Source organism: Urocampus carinirostris, chromosome 17 (assembly GCF_059441175.1).
Source record: "Urocampus carinirostris isolate Australia breed hairy pipefish chromosome 17, RoL_Ucar_1.0, whole genome shotgun sequence".
Taxonomy (NCBI): domain Eukaryota; kingdom Metazoa; phylum Chordata; class Actinopteri; order Syngnathiformes; family Syngnathidae; genus Urocampus; species Urocampus carinirostris.
In genome coordinates, this window is record NC_142365.1 from 13,361,377 (window position 1) to 13,381,851 (window position 20,475).

General features: G+C 42.5%; 1 protein-coding gene across 1 annotated transcript in view; it reads right to left on the bottom strand.

The window, feature by feature from the left end:
• The window catches only part of gabrb2b (gamma-aminobutyric acid type A receptor subunit beta2b), an 82,152-nt gene that overhangs the window by 46,456 nt on the left and 15,221 nt on the right, over window positions 1–20,475 (bottom strand). Inside the window, exon 4 of the mRNA XM_088320637.1 lies at window positions 1,867–2,087. Within this exon, the coding sequence (XP_088176763.1) occupies window positions 1,867–2,087 (221 nt within the window). The remainder of the gene's footprint in view (window positions 1–1,866; window positions 2,088–20,475) is intronic.

A 20,475-nucleotide genomic window follows, 5' to 3' on the forward strand; every position in this document is an offset into this window, starting at 1 on the left:
ATTAGTAGCTTTGGGGCAGCACCGCAGCTCATTTTAAAGAAGTAGACCTCCGGGTGTATGGCGTCCCGTTCTAACAATGTGGAATATGATGTATTTATGGCCACTTGTTACGGCATTTTTGCCACTAAATGCACAAAAATGTACAAAATGTAACCTTTGTGTCAAGGTTGTCATGGCGTCCAATTGGCCCCGCCCGAGTGGCGTCAGCTGCCGCTCGTTGACAGATTGGCTTCCCTTCTATTTAAGCTTATTGCTCTCACTCACCCTTTGTCAGTCCGTCAACGAACCTCTGCCCGGCAAGATGTGGGGTTTGACTCTGTCCGGTTCCCTGCCTGTGTTTCCTGTCCGGTATTGTTCCCGTCTATTTTGTCCTGTTTAATTTCAATATCCAGTTTTGATATCAATCCTGTCTGTCCCGTCCTGTCCGGTATCGCTCCATCCGTCCGATATCTGCCGGAGCAATTGGCATCGATCTCGTCGGCCTCTGGCTTCCTGTCATTCCACGCCAGACTGCTGCCTTACGTCTTCCGCCCAACGATCGCCGAATCACTGGCTTTCGGGTTAACGTGCATACCCCCCATTTCCAGTAAAAGTGAGAAACGTCACGCGTTTGGGTTCTCCTCCTGTTCCCGTTCATGACACAGTGTTTGTGCATATAACTGTGCTGGTTAAATGCTTCCAAAGCCTCCATTATTTTGCGTCTCCAAAAACTAAAACCTAAAAATGTAGAATTCAAACAGTATTTTACGAGTTATGGCTTTCACATGCGTGTCTGCTCTTGGCCGATGTTATGTAGGTTAATTTATAATGTCATTTGATGATTTAAACATATATTACACACAAGTAGTACTTATACACAATGTTGTTATATCAATTATTTGATCCAGGTCGATTATTCATACCTTTCAACCTGTGCGTTTTCGCCGTTCAAAGTATGTTTATTATGCATTTTAAGACGTGTACGAAGAAACTCTGTACAAAAAAACGCAAATTTGTCAATTATGGGTACCATTCGGTATGCACTGACTATCACGAAACGGCAAATCAATCAAGTCAAACGAGTGTGCCGCGGTAGCCTCTATCTCGGTATCGTTTTTTTCCGTTGCAAACGAAGCGAGCGGTTTGATGTAGTGAAAGGAAGTCCATCTCATTTTAGAGAACCGGCTTTTTCGGCTCAACTCATTAAAGAGAGCCGGCTCTCAAACGGCTCACTTCCTTTGATGCATTAGATTACGAATTATTATGTTGGCCAAAGAAGTTGAGAAAAAAAAGGAAGTATAAAAGGAGAAAATGAAAGGTTTGTGGTTATCCCTTTAATCAGTATATTACCAGCAATAGTTTAATGCAGAAAATTAATTAATAATTTGAATAAGAAATTGTATTATTCTACTTAATTATATTTCCATGTATTTTTTCTACTGTGAACGTCCAAGCTATTTCATTTTTTTACTTTTCTATAATAAACCTCATTCATGTCGAGCAACTCAGGATCTCACAACAAAATGTTAATTAACAATATATATGATATAATGAAACACATAAACTACATCAATAAACACGTTTAAATGATTATTTTGTAAGGGCATGGAGCCGTGGAGGTTGACATGTATGATTATTTAAATTATTACAGATTTCTATCCCTGTTATAAGACAATTTCACCTAACGATGGCCACCTTCGGAACAATGTAATGTTGTATATCGGAGGTTTACTGTACTTCGCATAAGAAAAGTGATTTGAGGATTGTGTCAAGGGTTATTAGCTTTGGGACAACACCACATCTCACATCAATATCTCATCCGACGTAATAATTACTGCACAGGATGAAAGTCCCGACTCTCGGCAAGCAAAACTCCGGAGAGCTCACCTGAGCCCGTAGAGCACGGTGCCGTCCGGATGCAGTCGGATCATCCTGTTTTTCACCGTCACGCCGTGGACGAAAGACTTCTTGTCGTTGAGGAAATAGGTGTCGGGTACCCAAAGCTGGTCGGCCACGCGGTTATCTAAGGTCAAGTTGAGGGGAATCTCCGAGTAGGACAGGCGCTTATCTCGCCACGCCTGCTGGAAGTACATCGTCAGTGTGTAGTCCTGCAAGGAACAAAAAAAAAAAAGGAATTGGGTGAAGTTTTACTAACGCACCTCTGTGATACGCCTACGCCTTTCGTTTTAGAACCGCGCTGGCTGGCCTTCAATATTAGATGAATCCACTTAAAACACTAGCAGAACAGCACACGTACTAAGGGAAAGAACTGTCAGGACAAGACGAGGAGATATGGAGCTTGTGAAGACGATTACTGATTCTCGGAATTTGGACCGTGGCAAACTTGTGTTCACAGAATCCTGACACATTATTTCTGTTTAATTCGTAATATAAAAACATTGAATGTGGTCTCATGACACAAAAAAGGTAGAAAATAACAAACGGTCACAACCTTTTGAACCATACCTGTAGGAACTTCCAAGAATGCAAATGTTCTTTTGTTTTGGTCCTATCTATTGATTGAAGCCGTTGTTTTGGTATTGCCGATTGAAGCTCTGATGAAGCTATCTGCCCCAGGATATCAGACTTTTGTTGGGCGGTGTCAGGGATAGGTACACCATTTTCCCCCCTTAAATGAATGTACCCGAACAATAAAGGACCCAGCGAGAAGTTCTCATGCTCCTGTTTGTTTGTTTTTGTCCCTGATTTTGGAGGTGAGGGACTCTCGTCTGCTTCTCTACCTGGTTTCCGTCGCAAATGAGCCTCGGCCTATTCTGTCCTGCTTTTCTCCTCCAGGTTGCGGTGAAGGTCCCACAGCAGCTTTTGTCCCCAGTTTCGGAGTGGAAGAACCCTCGGTCACCTCTGTCCCAGGTTCCAGTAGTGAAGGACTATCTACCACTTTCTTCCACCCTCATTCACAGGACTGTTCTTTTGTTCATGGCATCCAGCCCTTGACCAAAGTAATATCAGTATCTGGCACACCATTTCTCCCCTAAAAGGCTCGACGATGCCCACCTTCATATAATCAGTCCCCATACCTGCAGTTCTTTGTTCTAGCTCTTTACTTTGACTGTACACGCCAGTGGAGTTTTTCGGGACATTGCACAGCCACGTTGGGTTTGTTACTTTGTACTTATTTTTTTCTAATACCATGAATGGAAATGCTAGTGCCTCACAATAGCACCAAATGCCATCCATCCATCCATCATCTGTACCGCTTATCCTCAGTAGGGTCGCGGGGGTGCTGGAGCCCATCCCAGCTATCTTCGGGCAGTGGGCAGGGGACACCCTGAACTGGTTGCCAGCCAGTCGCAGGGCACATAGAGACAAACAATTCCATTTGGACTGGCCAATTAAACTGACATGCATGGTTGTGGAATGTGGGAGGAGACCGGAGTGCCCGAGGAAACCCACCTAAGCACGGGGAGAACATGCAAACTCCACACAGGAGGTTTCATCTTTTGACCTCAGAACTGTGCCGCCTTGCTTACCACACCAAATGCCGTATTCTTCAAATATGAAAACTGCCATTTACAGTGTTTTACTTTTTAAGTACAGTTTACATGCTACGAATGTTTATGACTAGTTAAGAGTATTTATACTTATATCGGTATTTTGCATCCAAAGTGATACAACTGATAGGTTGGTCGTTTTGGTTGTAATATTTCTCAGAATTCACTGTGTGAATATAACTTGTTTTTATATTCCTAAATATAAAAACAATCTTTCACACATACACACACACACACACACACACACACACATGAAGTAACGTTTCAATAATCAGTCTAATTGCATCTATTGTACGTTTATCAGTCTTGTACTCTTATTTTGAAGTCGCATTTCCGGTGTATTTTTCTGTTTCCTGTGTGAATAAAAGTTAGCTTCACACACGGGAGGAGTCAGTGCTGCCGAGGTCCTGGCCCGGATGGGCTACTCGACAGTGCTCTCCCGCTTGGGAATTTTATTTACCTTAATGCTTGTTTTTATTTGAGTAATTTTGCCAACATAGAGTTTATATAAGTTTTAACTTTAACAACAACTCAATAGGATGTAACAATAGGATAATGACATACATATTTGTGTTTAGTCATCAATTGCTCTTTCGCATAGGATTAAGAAGATCATCGTGACAAAAAACAAAAACTACAATCCTGTTAATGATTCATAGCAAACAGAGGAATTCATTTCTCATCTTTTGTAAAAAATCAGCCAGGCTCAATCTAGGACACCATCAGCCCCCGCAATCGTTGAGGAAAAAGCAACTTTTCAGAGCAACTCCGACGACTCTTACATAAACTCTCTTCCTCAAGGAGCTTTCTGGTGGTTGCCATGACTGACGCAGTCGCTTCCTGGCGAAGAAACTCCGGCATGCATTTTTTAAAACACGCCTGGTGGATACAAATGCGATCTTCCACGACACCTTTGGGACTGGCACGTCGCCCGGAGGAGTTTGGGGAGCGGGAGTGTCCTTTATCCGCTTGCAATTTGGCACAATTTGTACTACTTATGTAAAACTTTGCGCTTCATGTGAAGTCTTATGTTACTTGGCAGGGTAATTAGAGCCATTTCGGGGTTTCAAAACTCCACGCGTGAAGTGTCACCGGACTGGAATATCTGACTTAGAGAATTACGTTTTTTTTTTGTTTGCAGTTCCCACTCAGGGCCACTTCTTGGCTGCTTGTGTTGTTTCCGTTCGCAGCCGGGGTTACGTAACTGCTCCAAATGGCCAACGAAAATCCATCCATCCATTATCTGCACTGCTTATCCTTAAAATGAACGCTATTGGGTCCTGTCTCCGTTCCTGGCTTGTGACAAAAATAGCAGACTTGAGCCCCCTAGCTGATTTTTCCTTACACCTGCAAGAAGGCCTTGATGTTGCCAACTTGAAACCTGATTGGCTAAAACAAAAGCTTTATCAAACACTAACGTTAGGCTACAAGGGCCTTCAAATCTGCTAAGGAAGGCCTCCAGGCAGATTTCAGAGCCTAGAAAGCAGTACTAACTGAAATGTGATGAGTTAAATGCTTAAATATGAAAGCACACATCTGGAAGTAGTGAAACCAGGAGGGCAGCCATGTAGGGTCGCAGGGGTGCTGGAGCCCATCCCAGCTATCGTCGGGCAGTGGGCAGGGGACATCCTGAACTGGTTGCCAGCCAGTCGCAGGGCACACCGAGACGGACAACTCACTTGCTCAATCATACTTAGGGACAATTTGGACATGCCAATTAACCTGAGATCAGTTTTTTTGGAATGTGGGAGCAAACCGGAGTGCCCGGAGGAAACCCATGCAAGCACGGGAAGAACATGCAAACTCCACACTCCAGCTGGTTCAATTGGCTAACTTTAGCAGCGAGCGGGATAAGCCACAAAAAAGCAAGGAAATAATTGCAAGAAAAGAACATAATTTGTCAAGTGTCAGAACCCTTAATAATGGAACTCAATGCCATGAGTGGCCTGAAATGGAAACACTGGGAAAACAGAATCCTGAATCGCGGACCTCAGCGACTTTTGCTTCCATAAACAGCTATGGACCCAGAAGGACAAAGCAGGAGCAGCTAACAATTACAATACTGGCCAGCTATGAGCCCTAAATTCAAGTGGCTAACATGAGTGGCTAGAGAAGGAAACAGTCGAACAAGAGCAAAAATGTCAGAAACATGAAACTTCAATAATCATTCCAACCAATCTAAATGGAGCAGCTTACGATATCTGCTAGAGGCAAGCAGTGGCCTCCCGCCAAATGTCTAACATGAGTGTCTAGAGAAGGAAACAGTGGGGGAAAAACGTCAAAGATCCTGTAATCAAAAAAACTTGGTGACCATCACATGCAGGGTTTGCTACGTGTGTTAATTAGCCGTTACATGCTAAAAGCATCACCGGGACAAGCTATCTTTGCAAAATGGCAATCTGGGCTTCCGTCATAGTAAGATGGCCGCCAAACATTTCAGCAATATTACATAGTTTTAAACCTATGAGTCTTGTTTCTGAGATACTATTTTGGCTTATTTTTTGAATCAATAGTAAAATCAGTAGAGATCCCCATTTAGGACACATTGGTGCTCTAAAGACATACACAAAAATAGGGGGGGGAATTTGGACCTGTGCAAGCAGGTTCACAAGAAAAATTTGTATTTTTTTTAGTGTTCTTGGCAGATCATCTAGATAGAGTAAACCACCAAACTATATACAGCACCCCCTAGTGGCCATACTATGAGCTCTCAAAACGGAATGTTTAGTTCTTTTTTTTATAACAAACAGAAGGACTCGGCGTTGCGAGGCGTGGTTCGTTTAAACGTGTGCATAAGAAACAATTGGATCAATATATGTTTTCGTTTGATAGAAGATTGGATTTGGCTGCTTGGATTGGTCACTGCAGTACCAAATTTGGCCCTCAGAGGGAACAGAAACCACAAAAGTAAATGTTTATCTATTTTGCTGGTATTTATTGTGGGTGTCTTGACATGAACCCTAGCTAAAAACACCAGCAGTGGCCTGAAGTAAAACTGTTACGCGAAAATCAATTCAGCCGTTTGATAATTCACATGAAAACACACACAGACGGGATTTATACAGTAGTAGATATTATAAACCATACCATGATCAGTCCAGCACCTTTAAAGCATTCTAATCCTTTAAAAGACCTCCCTCCCCCTTGTCTGTATTGTCCCCTTGCATGATTTTAACTCTCATTTAAGCAATACACTACCATGTCCGCATGACAGACTCTCACACACAATAGTATGTATGCTTTACAACGTGTAAGCCAGTTATAACTTTTGAAAAATAGGACTATAAAATAATGTAGAGGTTCTAAGTACATAGAGTACAATAGAGATTAGCAATGTGTAGCCTCAAACTGAATCTAGAAAAACTAGAAAGATCACAGTCCCACTCACATTAATTTCAAAACCAATAAAAATCCATATTATGATTCAGAAAAATTATTTTAGAAATAATTCCTTCATTAGTCTGAAGTCTGATCATAAAACAGTTATTTAAATCAGGGGTGTCAAACTCATTTTAACTCGGGGGCCACCCAAGAGAAGAAACATTCTCTCGGGGGCCGGACTAGTCGATTAGAAAAAGGGAAAGAAATAAGAGAGGGAGAGAAAAAAGAGAGAGAAGGAGGGAAAAAGAGAGAGAAAGAGAGTGGGAGAGAGAGACAGAGACAACGTGAGAAACAAAAGAGATAAAAATAAAAATAGTGAGAGAGGGAGAAAGAAAGAGAGAGAAAAGGGAAGAAATCCAACAAAAAATAGAAAGAGAGAAGGAGTGAAAAGAGAAGAAAAGAAAGGGAGAAGGGGAGAAAGAATGAAGGGGAAAGCAAGAGAGAGAAAGAAAAGAGAGATAAAAAAGAGAGAAGGAGAGAGAAAGAAAGAGAGAGAGAGAAAGAGTGGGAGAGAGAGAGAGACAACGTGAGAAATAAAAGAGATAACAAGAAAAATATTGTGAGAGGGGGGAAGAAAGAGAGAGAGAAGGACAGAAATCCAATGAAAAATAGAAAGAGAGAAGGAGAGAAAAGAGAAGAGAAAGAGAGAAGTGCAGAAATAGAGAAGGGGAAAACAAGAGAGAGAGAGACAAAAGAGAGAAAATGAAAATAGTAAGAGAGAGCAAAAGAAGGTAAAAAGACAGAGAAATAAATAGACAAAGAGGAACAAAGAAAGAGAAAAAGAGAGACACAGCGCGTGAAAGAGAGAGACAGAGATTGAGGAAAAAGGGAGGAAAAAAGAGAGAGAAAGAAAGAAATACAAGTACAGCGTCTTTGTGGCTTTGGCAACATTAAGTGGACATATTTCAACTTGCAGCTCGATTTCCCTTGTGCTTCTCTGAGCGTTGTCTCGCGGGCCGGATTCAAGCCCTTAGCGGGCCTAATCCGGCCCGTGGGCCGCCCGTTTAACACCCTTGATCTAAATGAATTTCAAGATTTTACCTTTGCAAAAAGGTAACATTACTGCCATACAATTGCAGATTAAAAATTAAAACACTTTTTATCAAGTGATGGTCTAATGCAATAATCTGTGGTCTGCGCAGCCCTTTGAGACTCTTTGTGATTATGGGATTAAGATAGATTTTTCATCTCATCTCATTAGCTGTACCGCTTATCCTTATTAGGGTCGCAGGCGGGATGGAGCCCATCCCAGCCATCTCCGGGCAGTGGGCAGGGGACACCCTGAACTGGTTGCCAGCCAATCACAGGGCACACGGGGACAGACAACTCACTCGCTCATTCATACCTAGGGACAATTTAGACCGGCCAATTCACCTGAAATGCATTTCTTTGGAATGTAGGAAGAAACCAGAGCACGGGGAGAACATGCAAACTCCGCACAGGAAGGCCGGTAGCTGGATTTGAACCCACGCAGGAGGTTCTTTCCCCCTCTCTCACTATATATATTTTTTCTCTTTTTAAATCCTCTTCTGTCTCTGAGGAAATTTCAAATCAAATGTCTCAAGTTCCTTGTCCCTTCACCCCATTCAAATTTGACAAAAGGTCCCTCCCGCTACCTCATTAACTGACCCGCGTCAACACTTGTCTAATTACAAAAAAGACCAATTCTTTCTTGTGCAAGACCTCACGATAATAGACTCCGCCGAGACCGGTCTCAGAACCCTCGCCTTTATCTAAAGACGTTCTGCCGAGCGCCTACGACTTCCAGGCCACTTTTTAAAAATAGCTCTCCGTCTCAAATTGACAACCGACGATCACCGCGGGAAAGGAACCCGGCAGGGTTTTCAATATTCCCATTGTCATCGCCCACAGCCTTTCCTCACCTCCTTATCTACCTAAAGAAGTTGAGTCTGGCTTTGTAGGACGAGCTGTGAGGAGGTGACAGAGAGGCTTTCTCCAAACTTTCCTAAAATACGACTATTGTGCGCCTCGTCTCGCCCTGGGAGGATGCGGTGTTATGCCGAGAAATGCATCCCTGCCGAGAATTGCATCCCCTCGCTACTATAAGCACTTTTACCTCATTTTATCTCACTTTTATATCACTAATCGGGAATGTAATGGCAAACAAATAACCAAAACCACTTCGTCTTGCATTTGTTGGGAATGTAATCGAACACTAATGCACACCGTGTATACAGTGGAACCTCGGTTCTCGACCATAATCCGTTCCAGAACCCTGTTCGAAAACCGATTTGTTCGATCACGGAAATCATCTTTCCCATTAAAAACAATGTAAATTGTTTTAATCCGTTCCAACACCCTGAATGTTTACCATAAATGTTTAACGTGAAGATAAAGCTAACCCAGGCTAATCGTACGTTCGCGTTATCGTAATCTTCCGTACGAAAGATTACGCAAACATGAACGTGTAAAAATAAAAAAATCAGGTCGTTTACAAGACATTTAGCACCCGGGTCTCCACAACAAGTGGTGAGCGGTTCATTGGACAGGGGGGCTCCGTTCCAACACCCTCAATGTTGGGCTCCGTTCCAACACCCTGAATGTTTAACGAAAACTTAAAGCTAACCCAGGCTAATCGTACGTTCGCGTTATCGTAATCTTATGAATAGGATTTCTTACCTTTGTAGTGGTCAGCAGAAGGCGCTCGCACACCTCCTTCATATTTGGCTATTATTTGTTTCTTAAATGCAATAGTTGCACGCACTACTTTTCTTTTTTCACCTGTAGCAAGATTGCCGCTTGCACTGACTTTCTTCGGAGGCATAATAAGGGGCTAAAACACCCATACGCCGCTCAGCATCGCACCCTAGCGTTTGCTTTTATTAGCATATTTGGTATTGGAGTAATCCAAAAGTAATTGAAAGTAATCAAGAAAAAGTAACCCTACCCAACCCTGATTATAACTATAACCTTATCCTCCTTGTTTCATAACCTTATCTTCTCTGTTCCTTTATCTTCTTGTTTTTTTTTACCTCACTGTGAATGTGTGAAACTGGAGTGTCATGCCCAATTTCGTTGTCACAATATGTTAACCCATTTTGTAAAAATGACAATAAAGGTATATTCTCATCTCATCTCATTAGCTGCACCGCTTATCCTCAGTACGGTCGCGGGGGTGCTAGGGCCCATCCCAGCAATCATCGGGCAGTGGGCGGGGGACACCCTGAACTGGTTGCCAGCCAATCGCAGGGCACACAGAGAACTTGCTCGCTCATTCACACCTAGGGACAATTTGGACCGGGCAATCTACCTGAAATGCATGTCTTTGGAATGTGGGAGGAAACCGGAGTGCCCGGGGGAAACCCACGCAAGCACGGGGAGAACATACAAACTCCGCACAGGAAGTCCGGTAGCTGGATTTGAACCCACACAGGAGGTTCCCGAGACCTTAGAACTGTGCCGCACAAGCGCTAACCACTGCGCCGCCGTGCTGCCCAAGGTATATTCTATTCTATTCTATTCTATTATAGTAGCTAGGGGATGCAAATCTCGGCAGGGATGCATTTCTCTGCATAACAACGTCAGGGTTTTCAATATTCCCGTCGTCATCGCCCACAGCCTTTCCTCACCTCCTTATCTACCGAAAGAAGTTGAGTCTGGCTTTGTAGGACGAGCTGTGCGGAGGTGACACGGAGGCTTTTTCCAAACTTTCCTAAAATACGACTATTGTGCGCCTCGTCTCGCCCTGGGAGGAGGCGGCTCTAAATTAGCGGCGCTGACGGAAGTACGAGCGAGGCTGTCATAATGGCGCTGGTAATGAGCATCACCGACGTAAACTGTGCCGGCAGAGAGGAAGCGAGAAGGATGCAGAAATGAGGACAGGGACTTAAGAACCACTGTTATAAAACCGCAATATTTTTCGTGACATAATGACGAGACAACAAGATCGATTTTACTTCACTAGTAAAACACAAACCTCGATTCCTTGCTCTTATTTTGAAGTGGTTTCCCCGATTACTTAAGGCAATGTCAAACTCATTTTAACTCGGGGGCCACACGATAGAACAAACATTCTGTCGGGGGCCGGACTAGTAGATTAAAGAGAGAGATAAAGGGAGATAAAGAAATAAGAGAAACAGGGAGGGAAAAGGAGAGAGGGCGGGACAAAGAAAGAGAAAGAGGGAGAGGGAGAGAGCGCGAGAAACAAAAGAGATAAAAAAGAGAAGTCGTGAGAGAGGGGGGAAAAAGGGAGCGGAAGGAGGAAATCCAAAGAGAAACAGAAAGACAGAAGGAGAAAAAAGAGAAAAGAAAGCGCAAAGGGAAGAAAGAGAGAAAGAGAAAAGAGAGAGAAGGAAAAAAGGAATTTAGAGCAAAATAAGTTAAAAAGACACAGAGAGAGAAAGAGACAAAGAGCACCAAAGGAGGAGAAAAAGAGAGACATGGAGAATGAAAGAGACAGAGAGTGGGAGAAAAGGGGTGGAAAAGAGAGAGAGACAAAAGAGAGAGAGAGGTTGAGAGAGAAATAAATACACGTACAGTGTCTTTGTGAGAGGCACCTGGCTTTGGCAACATCAAGTTGACATATTTCAACCTGCAGCTTGTTCTTCTCTTGCGCTTCTCTGGTTGTTGTCTCGCGGGCCGACTTCAATCCCTTAGCGGGCCTGATCTGGCCCGTGGCCCACCTGTTTGACACATGTGTCTTGAGGCATGGGCGTCCAAACTTTTCAGAAAGCGGGACAGCTTTGTTAAACTGAAAATGCGTGGGGCACATTTCTTGTGTCTATTTGAGAGATTCTGAGTTGCTTGACATTAAAGTTGCAGTATAAAATATTTCAAACTTTGAAATAGTTAAAAGTGAAAAAATAAATGCTACTATAATTTAGTAAAATTGTCATGATTGCTGATTCGGGGCACCTGCGACTGCCCCGTTGGCGCCAACAGCCCTGGTCGCTGATTGGCTCCCTGACTATTTTTAAACTTCCGTTTTCCAAGAGGAAGCTGTCAGACCGTCTGAGAACCTATACTCTCAGCTAGGCAAGCTTTGTACTATCCGACATTATCCTGCTCTGTTTTTTCCTGCCCGATACCTGTTGCCGACCTGTTTCTGGACCCGTTTCTGCTTTGCTCCTCCGTCCCGGCCATCGACCGGTTTTGCCCTGTTTCCTGCCTGATACCTGTTGCCGACCTCTTTTCTGGACTCGTTACTGCCTTTGCTCCACCGTCCCGGCCATCGACCTGTTTTCTCGCTGTCTACGACTACCCTCGCTCGACACGAAAGTGCCACTTCCGTGTTCCTACCATCAGCTACCCGTGACCGATGATCTTTCTCAATAAAAGCTAAGTAAAATGAACGCTATTGGGTCCTGTCTCTGTTCCTGGCTTGTGACAAAAATAACAGACTTGAGCCCCCTAGCCGATGTTTCCTTACACCTGCAAGAAGGCCTTGATGTCGCTAACTTGAAACCTGATTGGCTAAAACAACAGCTTTATCGAACATTATTGTTAGGCTAAAAGGGCCTTCAAATCTGCCAAGGAAGGCTTCCAGGCAGATTTCAGAGCCTGGCAACAAGTAATGACTGAAATGTGATTGGTTAAATGCTTAAATATAAAAGCACTCATCTGGAAGCAGTGCAACTAGGAGGGACAGCCATATAAGGAAGCTGAGAAAAATTTTGAAATGATTTATAAAATATTCATGGACAAAATATAATTTCATCACCATTAATCAGATCATTTTTAGGCCAGCAGAGAAGGTCTTGCAGGACATGAAAACGACCACTGCATGGCATACAGCCTAGCATTATTTGAAGTATTTATAAATTAACCCTCCATAAGGTGTGCAGTGCTTGGCAGTCAGCGTTGCGACCTCGTACCTCGCCTTTGTAGTATTTTCATTTGACTAGCAGGGTCTCGTGAAAAAGCGCTGATGTGCCGTTAAAACAGCTTCCAGTTGCTTCACCTTTTCACAGCGTTCGTTTCCAGTTAGCTTTTTGTAGTCAGCATGTTTCGTCTGGCAGTGTATCTTTACAGTATATTCTTTGAAAACAGCCACATTTTGACTCGTCCTGGATGTGGCGGCCATTAGTCAACTTTCCTTTTTTTATTTACAGTCACCATGTCGGAAATAGACTAAAATTCTCACAGAAAGCCAAGGGTAAGTTGGCCAAAGGGCTAGTGCCATTATCTGGTAAAAATGTGTTTAAATATTGTGGTCAACCTTACTGATGTGTCACATATTATTCATTTTTATGACAGTAAAAAAAATGATCATGGGCTGTAACTGGCTCCTGGGCTGGACTTTGGACATGGCTGGATTAAGGCCTAATAACATATGTCTTTCTAATTTTATCATGTCTTCAAAACTGCAGTACTAATGGGCAAAAGCCAATTATTACTCTCACATAACTCTAGGCACAGTCGCAGTCTCACGGTTGCAGAGGTGGACCCAAATGCAGGAAAGCTGAAATGAAGGCGGGTACTCTCAAAAAAAAGGATGGCATTTATCAACGAAAACCAGGAACGAACAAAAACAAAACAAGTCCTTAAAACAACTAGCAAAGTGTCCAAAGCAGAAACAAAAATCAAACCTGAGAAGGCTGGATGGAAGTGGCTAATGCAATGACATGACATAGTGTGGTGTCCAAGCACTCACTATAAAGTCTTGGGCTGATTAGGGACAGATTGTGTTCAGGTTTGTGCAGTTCAACAACCTCCCTGCAGACCCCGACAATACCCATTACTGAAGGGGCAAAAATGCCAGATGGCCCAAAAAAAAGAAAAACAATGAAGGCGGCAGCAACCAGATCTCCTCCACCGGAACAGGAGACGGCTGATGGTCCTTGTCTGACCCCGCTAAAACAGAGCCTGAAGTGGTCAAGGAGTCCTTTCCTAGATGCCAAAAACAGGGACCTTCTTGGGCCTTGGGTCCTTGTCTTCCCCCATAGGAACAGGGAGCAAAAGCAGAAGAGTGAACTTCTCGTAACCAGGACAGGAACCTTCTTGCTGCAGGGACAAATTAGAGAGAAGAAGCGGCCAAGGGACCCTTCTCTTGCCACCGGGACAGAGTACAGAAGCGCCAGAGGGACTTTCTCCAGGTATGTGAAAGCTGGGGGTCCCTGGCTGGCCAGGTCATTCTGTATCATTTGGGGAGGTGGACACAAATGCTGGGAAGCAGGAATGGAGGGAGATGTGCTGAACAAAGGATGATATTTAGAAACGGGAACAAACCAGTTTTTAAAAGGACTAGAAAAGAGTCTAAAACAGGAATGAAAAAACCCAAACACAGAAGACAGGATGGAAGTGGCAAATGACCTGACTCAGTGCACTGTCCCAGCAGTCATTATAATGTCTTGGGATAAATAGGGGACAGGTAAGGGTCCAGTTCAGCACCCTTCTTCCATTTTGGCATCCGATCCTAACACACAGCCTGTTACCACAAGGAAAGTTCACTCACGGCGATTAGCATAGCTAATCCCCAAGAAACTCTAAATTAAATTCACCGCAAGGACAAGGTTGTGCTTTAGGGTACAAGTATGGCCACAGATCAAATATAACAACATTAATGGTTGCTGTGCAAAGCGAGTCAATTCTTACAAAGTCCTGTGCTCATCTCCGGCGTCACGGTGTGGTACGCTAGGAGCGCAACAGCAAACATGTAAAAAGTCAACATCACAGACCAGCAAATCATGGGCTGCTCTCTGCCCAGTCTTGAGGACAATATCACCATCTCCTTCTTTCTGGCAGATGCCTTAAAACAAATGCTAAAATCTCATAGAGAGCTATCACCTCCCTAAATAAACACACAAAACTGTAAAAAAATATATTTTATTCCTTTAATCCTTTTATTCTCCATTAAAGTCTTCATTGCATGCTTATTCTGGAGTGCCACGTCTAATCTCATTGTTGAAAATGCACGCTACATTAAAATTTATGACACTAAAGACACTTCCATTCTCATCTCATCTCATTAGCTGTACCGCTTATCCTTATTAGGGTCGCGGGGAGGCTGGGGCCCATCCCAGCCATCTCCGGGCAGTGGGCAGGGGACACCCTGAACTGGTTGCCAGCCAATCGCAGCACTTCCATTCTAATCTATTCAAAGGTTTGTCTTTCAGCTTCCAAATTGTGACCTTGTGTCACCCCGTGGTCCTCCAAGTGATCCCGTCTGCTCTCATCTCGTCGCCATCCACTCCCCACGCCACATTGCTGCTTTCGGATTTGGAACGATACCGAGAATTAATATAAAAGTTATTCACTGGATGTGCAATGTTTTTGTTTTTTTTGTTCTAAGCCTTACATTGTGGATTTCGACCTCATTTCTGTTGATTGCCTCCGCCCAGAGTAAGTCGCTACAAAGTACACCAGAAAATACAATGCAGTAGACCTTCTGGGTATGGCGGCCTAGCCTTACAGCATTTTCACGTATTATTTTTTTCAGCCCCTCTTTACGTAGTTTTCAACTACAACCAAATATTTTGCATGGCCAGAAACCTGATCAATTACATCTTTAAGTTGAGGTCATAAGAAATGCCGGTCTGCTATCGGTTTGCGTAAAATCTGTTTATTTTGTAATCCACTGTTGCCGTCTTCTCCCCTCTCTGCATCCGCCTGCTACTCCCCTTGACCAGCTCAATTTACGTAAAACCAAAGGTATATAACACATACCTGTCAACCTGTACGTTTTTTGTCATACAAAGTACGTTTACTATGCATTTTAAGACGTGTACGACCTACAAGAAAATCTGTACGGAAAAACGCAAATTTGTCAATTATGGGTACCATCCGGTATACACCGACTATCACGAAACGGCAAATCAATCAAGTCAAACGAGTTTGCCGCGGTAGCCTCTGTCTCGGTATCGTTTTTTTCGTTGCAAACGAAGCGAGCGGTTTGATGTAGTGAAAGGAAGTCCGTTTCTTTTTAGAGAACCGTCTTTTTCGGCTCAACTCATTGAAAAGAGCCGTCTCTCAAACGGCTCACTTGCTTTAATACGAATTATTATGTTGTATGAAGAAGTTAAGAAAAAAAGGAAGTATAAAATAAGAAAATAAAAAAAGACAGGTTTGTGGTTATCCCTTTCATCAGTATATTAGCAACAATAATTTAATGCAGAAAATGAATTAATAATTTGAATTGAAAACGTATAATTCTACTTAATTATATTTGCATGTATTTTTCCCTTCTACAGTGAACGTCCAAGCGACTTCATTTTTGAACGTTTTTTTTTATAATGAACCTTATTCATGTCGAGCAACTCAGAAGATTATTTTGTATTTTGTAAGGGAAAATACGACAGTTTGTAAGGGCATGGAGCCGTTTAGGTTTACGGATATGATTACATTCATTTTTTAATGGAACCCATTAGCTAGGTTTTGCAATAAGATTGTATCCCCCTCTATACGACAGTTTCTATTTGTGATAATATAACAGGGGTGTACTCATTTTTTCAATTTTCTACCATTTTACCTGTTTTCTAGGTATTCCATACATGTGGCCAATGTTCCCTCTACTTTTCCACGGGTTTGAGCGATCACACAAAGTCGGTGAGCAAGGCTTGAAACAACAGTGAGCAACCATAATCCCAAGTGTGGCAAGTTAATTAATTATCAAACATGTCCAAAACTTGACATCAAGTTACATTTTGCTGAGTTTCCGGCAATGCAAAATTATTTTTCTCTTTTGAATGAATTGACTCATGTACTATAGCCAAGGTTGTACGGCCTACAAATGTCGTTTGTTCTTACAATTATTTCACAAGATATCCATTTCTTTTGATTTCCTGATATATTTTGTCGCATAATATTAACATTTTTGGGGGATTATTTAGTCGGTTGTAAGATACAGAACTGTACTTAATGACATTTTTTAGTGGAAGTACAATGTTGGCAACAAGATTCACTTGATATGATTGGAAATTATTTGAATGCAACACAAACTTTTTATTCTTTTTTCGGTGTTTTTTTTCTAGTTTTTTTTTTAAATTCCTTTAAAAAAATCTTATTGTGTTTATTTTTTCCAAGCTTTTACTTTTTTCTTTTCGTTCTCTACTTACTTTTTTCCTACATTTCTTTCTTTTCTTTTTTTCTGGCTTTTTTCTAAATTTTTCCTTCTTTTTTTCTCTTCCTTTTGTTTTTTTTTTCAGCTTTTCACTACTTTTTCATTTTGGTCTTTTTTTCTTTTTTGTTCTATTCCCCACTTCCTTTAAGTCATTTTGTGCATAATTGTACTTAATATTTGGTCATGTTGGGATTAAAGAAGCAAAAACAACCTGAGGAGCCGTTTAGGACCCGAAAGAGCCGGTTCCTTTTTAGCGAGCCGAGCCGAAGAAGCCGGTTCTCGACATACTCTACTAACTTTACTCAACTTCGTTCGACTTCAAAATACTGCATTTAGGACACAACGTCAGGGGAACCCGTGTATTTTTACCTTCATGCACTGTAACTTTGACTTAAGTCGCTTCTTAATAAGTAATTTTGAGCCCTCATTTTTGTGCGCTGGCTAGATTTTCTTGTGCGCTGAAAATGTGTAGCTTAGAGGGAACACTGCATGTGGCTCCATTGTCTGCTGAGACCTTGAGTTTTTTATCGTTTTGTGACCAAAAGCTGGGATCTCAGGAAGCTTTCATTGATCCAGCAGTCCCCAGCTGAGGTGACCTGTGCCCTTTTCGGATAATTGTAAAAAAAAGTGGCTTCGTGAGAAGACAGCTGATTGGTCAAGGTAAGATAAGGCAAAAGCGGATATTGGAACTTTTCAGTGGTGGGATTTAGCCTAGGGGTAGACAACTCTAAAACAAGGAGCATTTAAGGTTGCGGATTTCTTTCTTCTCTCTACCCTTGAAGCCTGTTTTCCATTTGAGAGCGGTGGGCTTGTTAGAGAGGGCTGAAACGTTTGGAGGGGATAAATGAAAGGCATCTAAAAGCTCGGCAAAGCAGTGACGCAAATTGCTTTTATTCTTCTTGGCCACTTCCACTATCTGATTTCGGCGCTAGCGGTCACCTCACACACATGCTTTCTATCCCACCTTTTACCAGCTTGGCTTTTTTTTTCCTCTGCCCTATTTCCTTAATGTAGGACATAGATCTTAGGATATACCTCTCACTCTTCATTAGCCCGCTACTATCACTGTTGGGCTATTAGGGCCTGCAAAGCCTTACTTGTATAATTCAGGGATTGTACGAGTGCTTTGCATCATTGAAAATGCTTAAATTTTAATGTGTTTTTAAAGATGGTCAAGTAATAAAATTGTGGGTGAAGCGCTTGTAAATTCTTGGAATTGCTGCAAAGTGAAATCGTCATATGGCAAAGATAGAGTCCTGGTCAAGTCATGTTTATTTGTATAGCCCTTAATCACAAGGAGTCTCAAAGGGCTGCACAGACTATTGCAAACTACAGACTATTATGACACCATCCCCTGATCTAAAACCTACATGAGGGCAAGGAAAAACTCAAAAACCTCAACATGAGGAAAACAGTATAAAATATAGAATACAGACGGGGTATTGCACAAAACCAAGATAAGGCCCCAAGCCGGGATATGTCTGGTATTTTGGCTAAGTTTAGCCTCAAATCTGTTGCATGAAAGCATGTCAAATGTGAACCGGCTCAATTATGAGTAGATTATTTTAGCCTGGCTGTTAGCCTGGTCTGGATAAGGCTAGCTGTAGAGATTAAATTACCATATTAACTGAGATGGGCTAAATTTAACCTGATACCCCTAATACCCCAGATAAAAAGCATTAAAATAACGGAATAGTATATGATAAAATTACTTCTTACAGGGCTCCTTGAAAATGCTTGAAATTGTTGCTATGTTTCTCAAAAGTCTACTTAAAAATGATGCCGACACTCTGGTGGTTTCGCTTTGCCATTGCATTTTTTCTTTGTTCGTGATGAACTGCAGCTTGTATTAGTTTGTACGGCATTACCCTATGTTTTCATGATGACTGATTCGTATCACCTGTTCCAGCTTGTTTGTCGCCAGCCACTGCGGGCTACCTGATTGGTTCACTGTCCTTTTTAAGCACAGTTCTTTCACTCCCCTGTTGTCAGTCCGTCAGCAAACTTCTGTTTCAACAAGGGAATCACTTTGACTCTGACTCCCGTCGGTCCCACTTTTTGCACCCGCTTCTACACCCGTCCGTTCCCGATCTCCACGTTTGTCTCCGGCTATGAACTGTTTTTGGACCCCGACTATGTTTGCTCTCCCGTCCCGGCTTATGACCCGCTCCGGAAGATCCACTTCTGTATTCGAAACACGGTCCGATTCTGTGAGCGGCTTGCTTCCCGCGTCCAGCGAGCGCCGGATTGCGGGCGCTGCCCTTCCTCTTTCTCTCAATAAACTTGTGGTTAATGTTACGCATTTAGGTCCTGATTCGGTTCTGGTTGTGACATATGTAGCGTCATCGCCCCCTTACACGAGTTCATGTTACACCAGGGCACCATTAAATGTGTATTAGTGGAAGGATTACATATCTCATCTCATCAAATCAGCTGCACCGCTTATCCTCAGTAGGGTCGCGGGGGTGCTGGAGCCCATCCCAGCAATCATCGGGCAGTGGGCAGGGGACACCCTGAACTGGTTGCCAGCCAATCGCAGGGCACACGGGGACAGACAACTCGCTCGCTCATTCACACCTAGGGACAATTTGGACCGGCCAATCCACCTGAAATGCATGTCTTTGGAATGTGGGAGGAAACCGGAGTGCCCGGAGGAAACCCATGCAAGCACAGGGAGAACATACAAACTCCACACAGGAAGTCCGGTAGCTGGATTTGAACCCACACAGGAGGTTCCCGAGACCTTAGAACTGTGCCGCACACGCGCTAACCACTGCGCCGCCGTGCTGCCCCGGATTACATATCAATTATGGAAAATTATTGTGGACGATGAAACAAATTCAATAGAGTATCCCAGTTGTAAATTGTAATGGGAAGACCTTTCTGCAACTGAAAATGTAAGCGACATATTTTTGTTATTTGTACGCAACACCTATATGGGGAAATATCATATGTCTTGATAAATCCACAGGCAAGATTAACAAAAACGCGTATTTAATACGCAGTTCTATGTTTAGGCTGTACAAAATATATGATTCACACCTGATTTTTTTCACTTAATGGTACTGGAAATTGGATATTTGGCTTTAAACATTCTTAAAAAGTTAATTACTTAGTTACTTAATTCAAAATATCAGTCAACTTCCTTTCATTACTTTCCCCCTGGGTGTGCTGTATCTAAATGTTTCACGTTTCATATTCAAGCATTTAATCAATCCCATTTCAGCCATTACTTGTTGACAGGGTCCAGGGTTGGGTAGGGTTACTTTAACTGGATTACTTTCAATTACTTTTGGATTACTTCAATACCAAATATGCAAATAAAAGACAAAAGAAACTAAATAGGAATAAAATGACTTAATTTTGTGCAGGCTTGGGGAGTAACGGAATACATGGAACGGCAAAAATGATGTTGGCAAGCTGTTTGGATTGATTTTCATTTTGTTTCTGTCGCATTTTGTGTTAGTTTTGCCGGAGATCAAAGAGATCAAAGCCAGGAGAGAAAGCTTACCATGTGTTGTGAGTCATCATTTTATTCATATTTAGTTTCTTTTGTCTTTTATTTGCATATTTGGTATTGGAGTG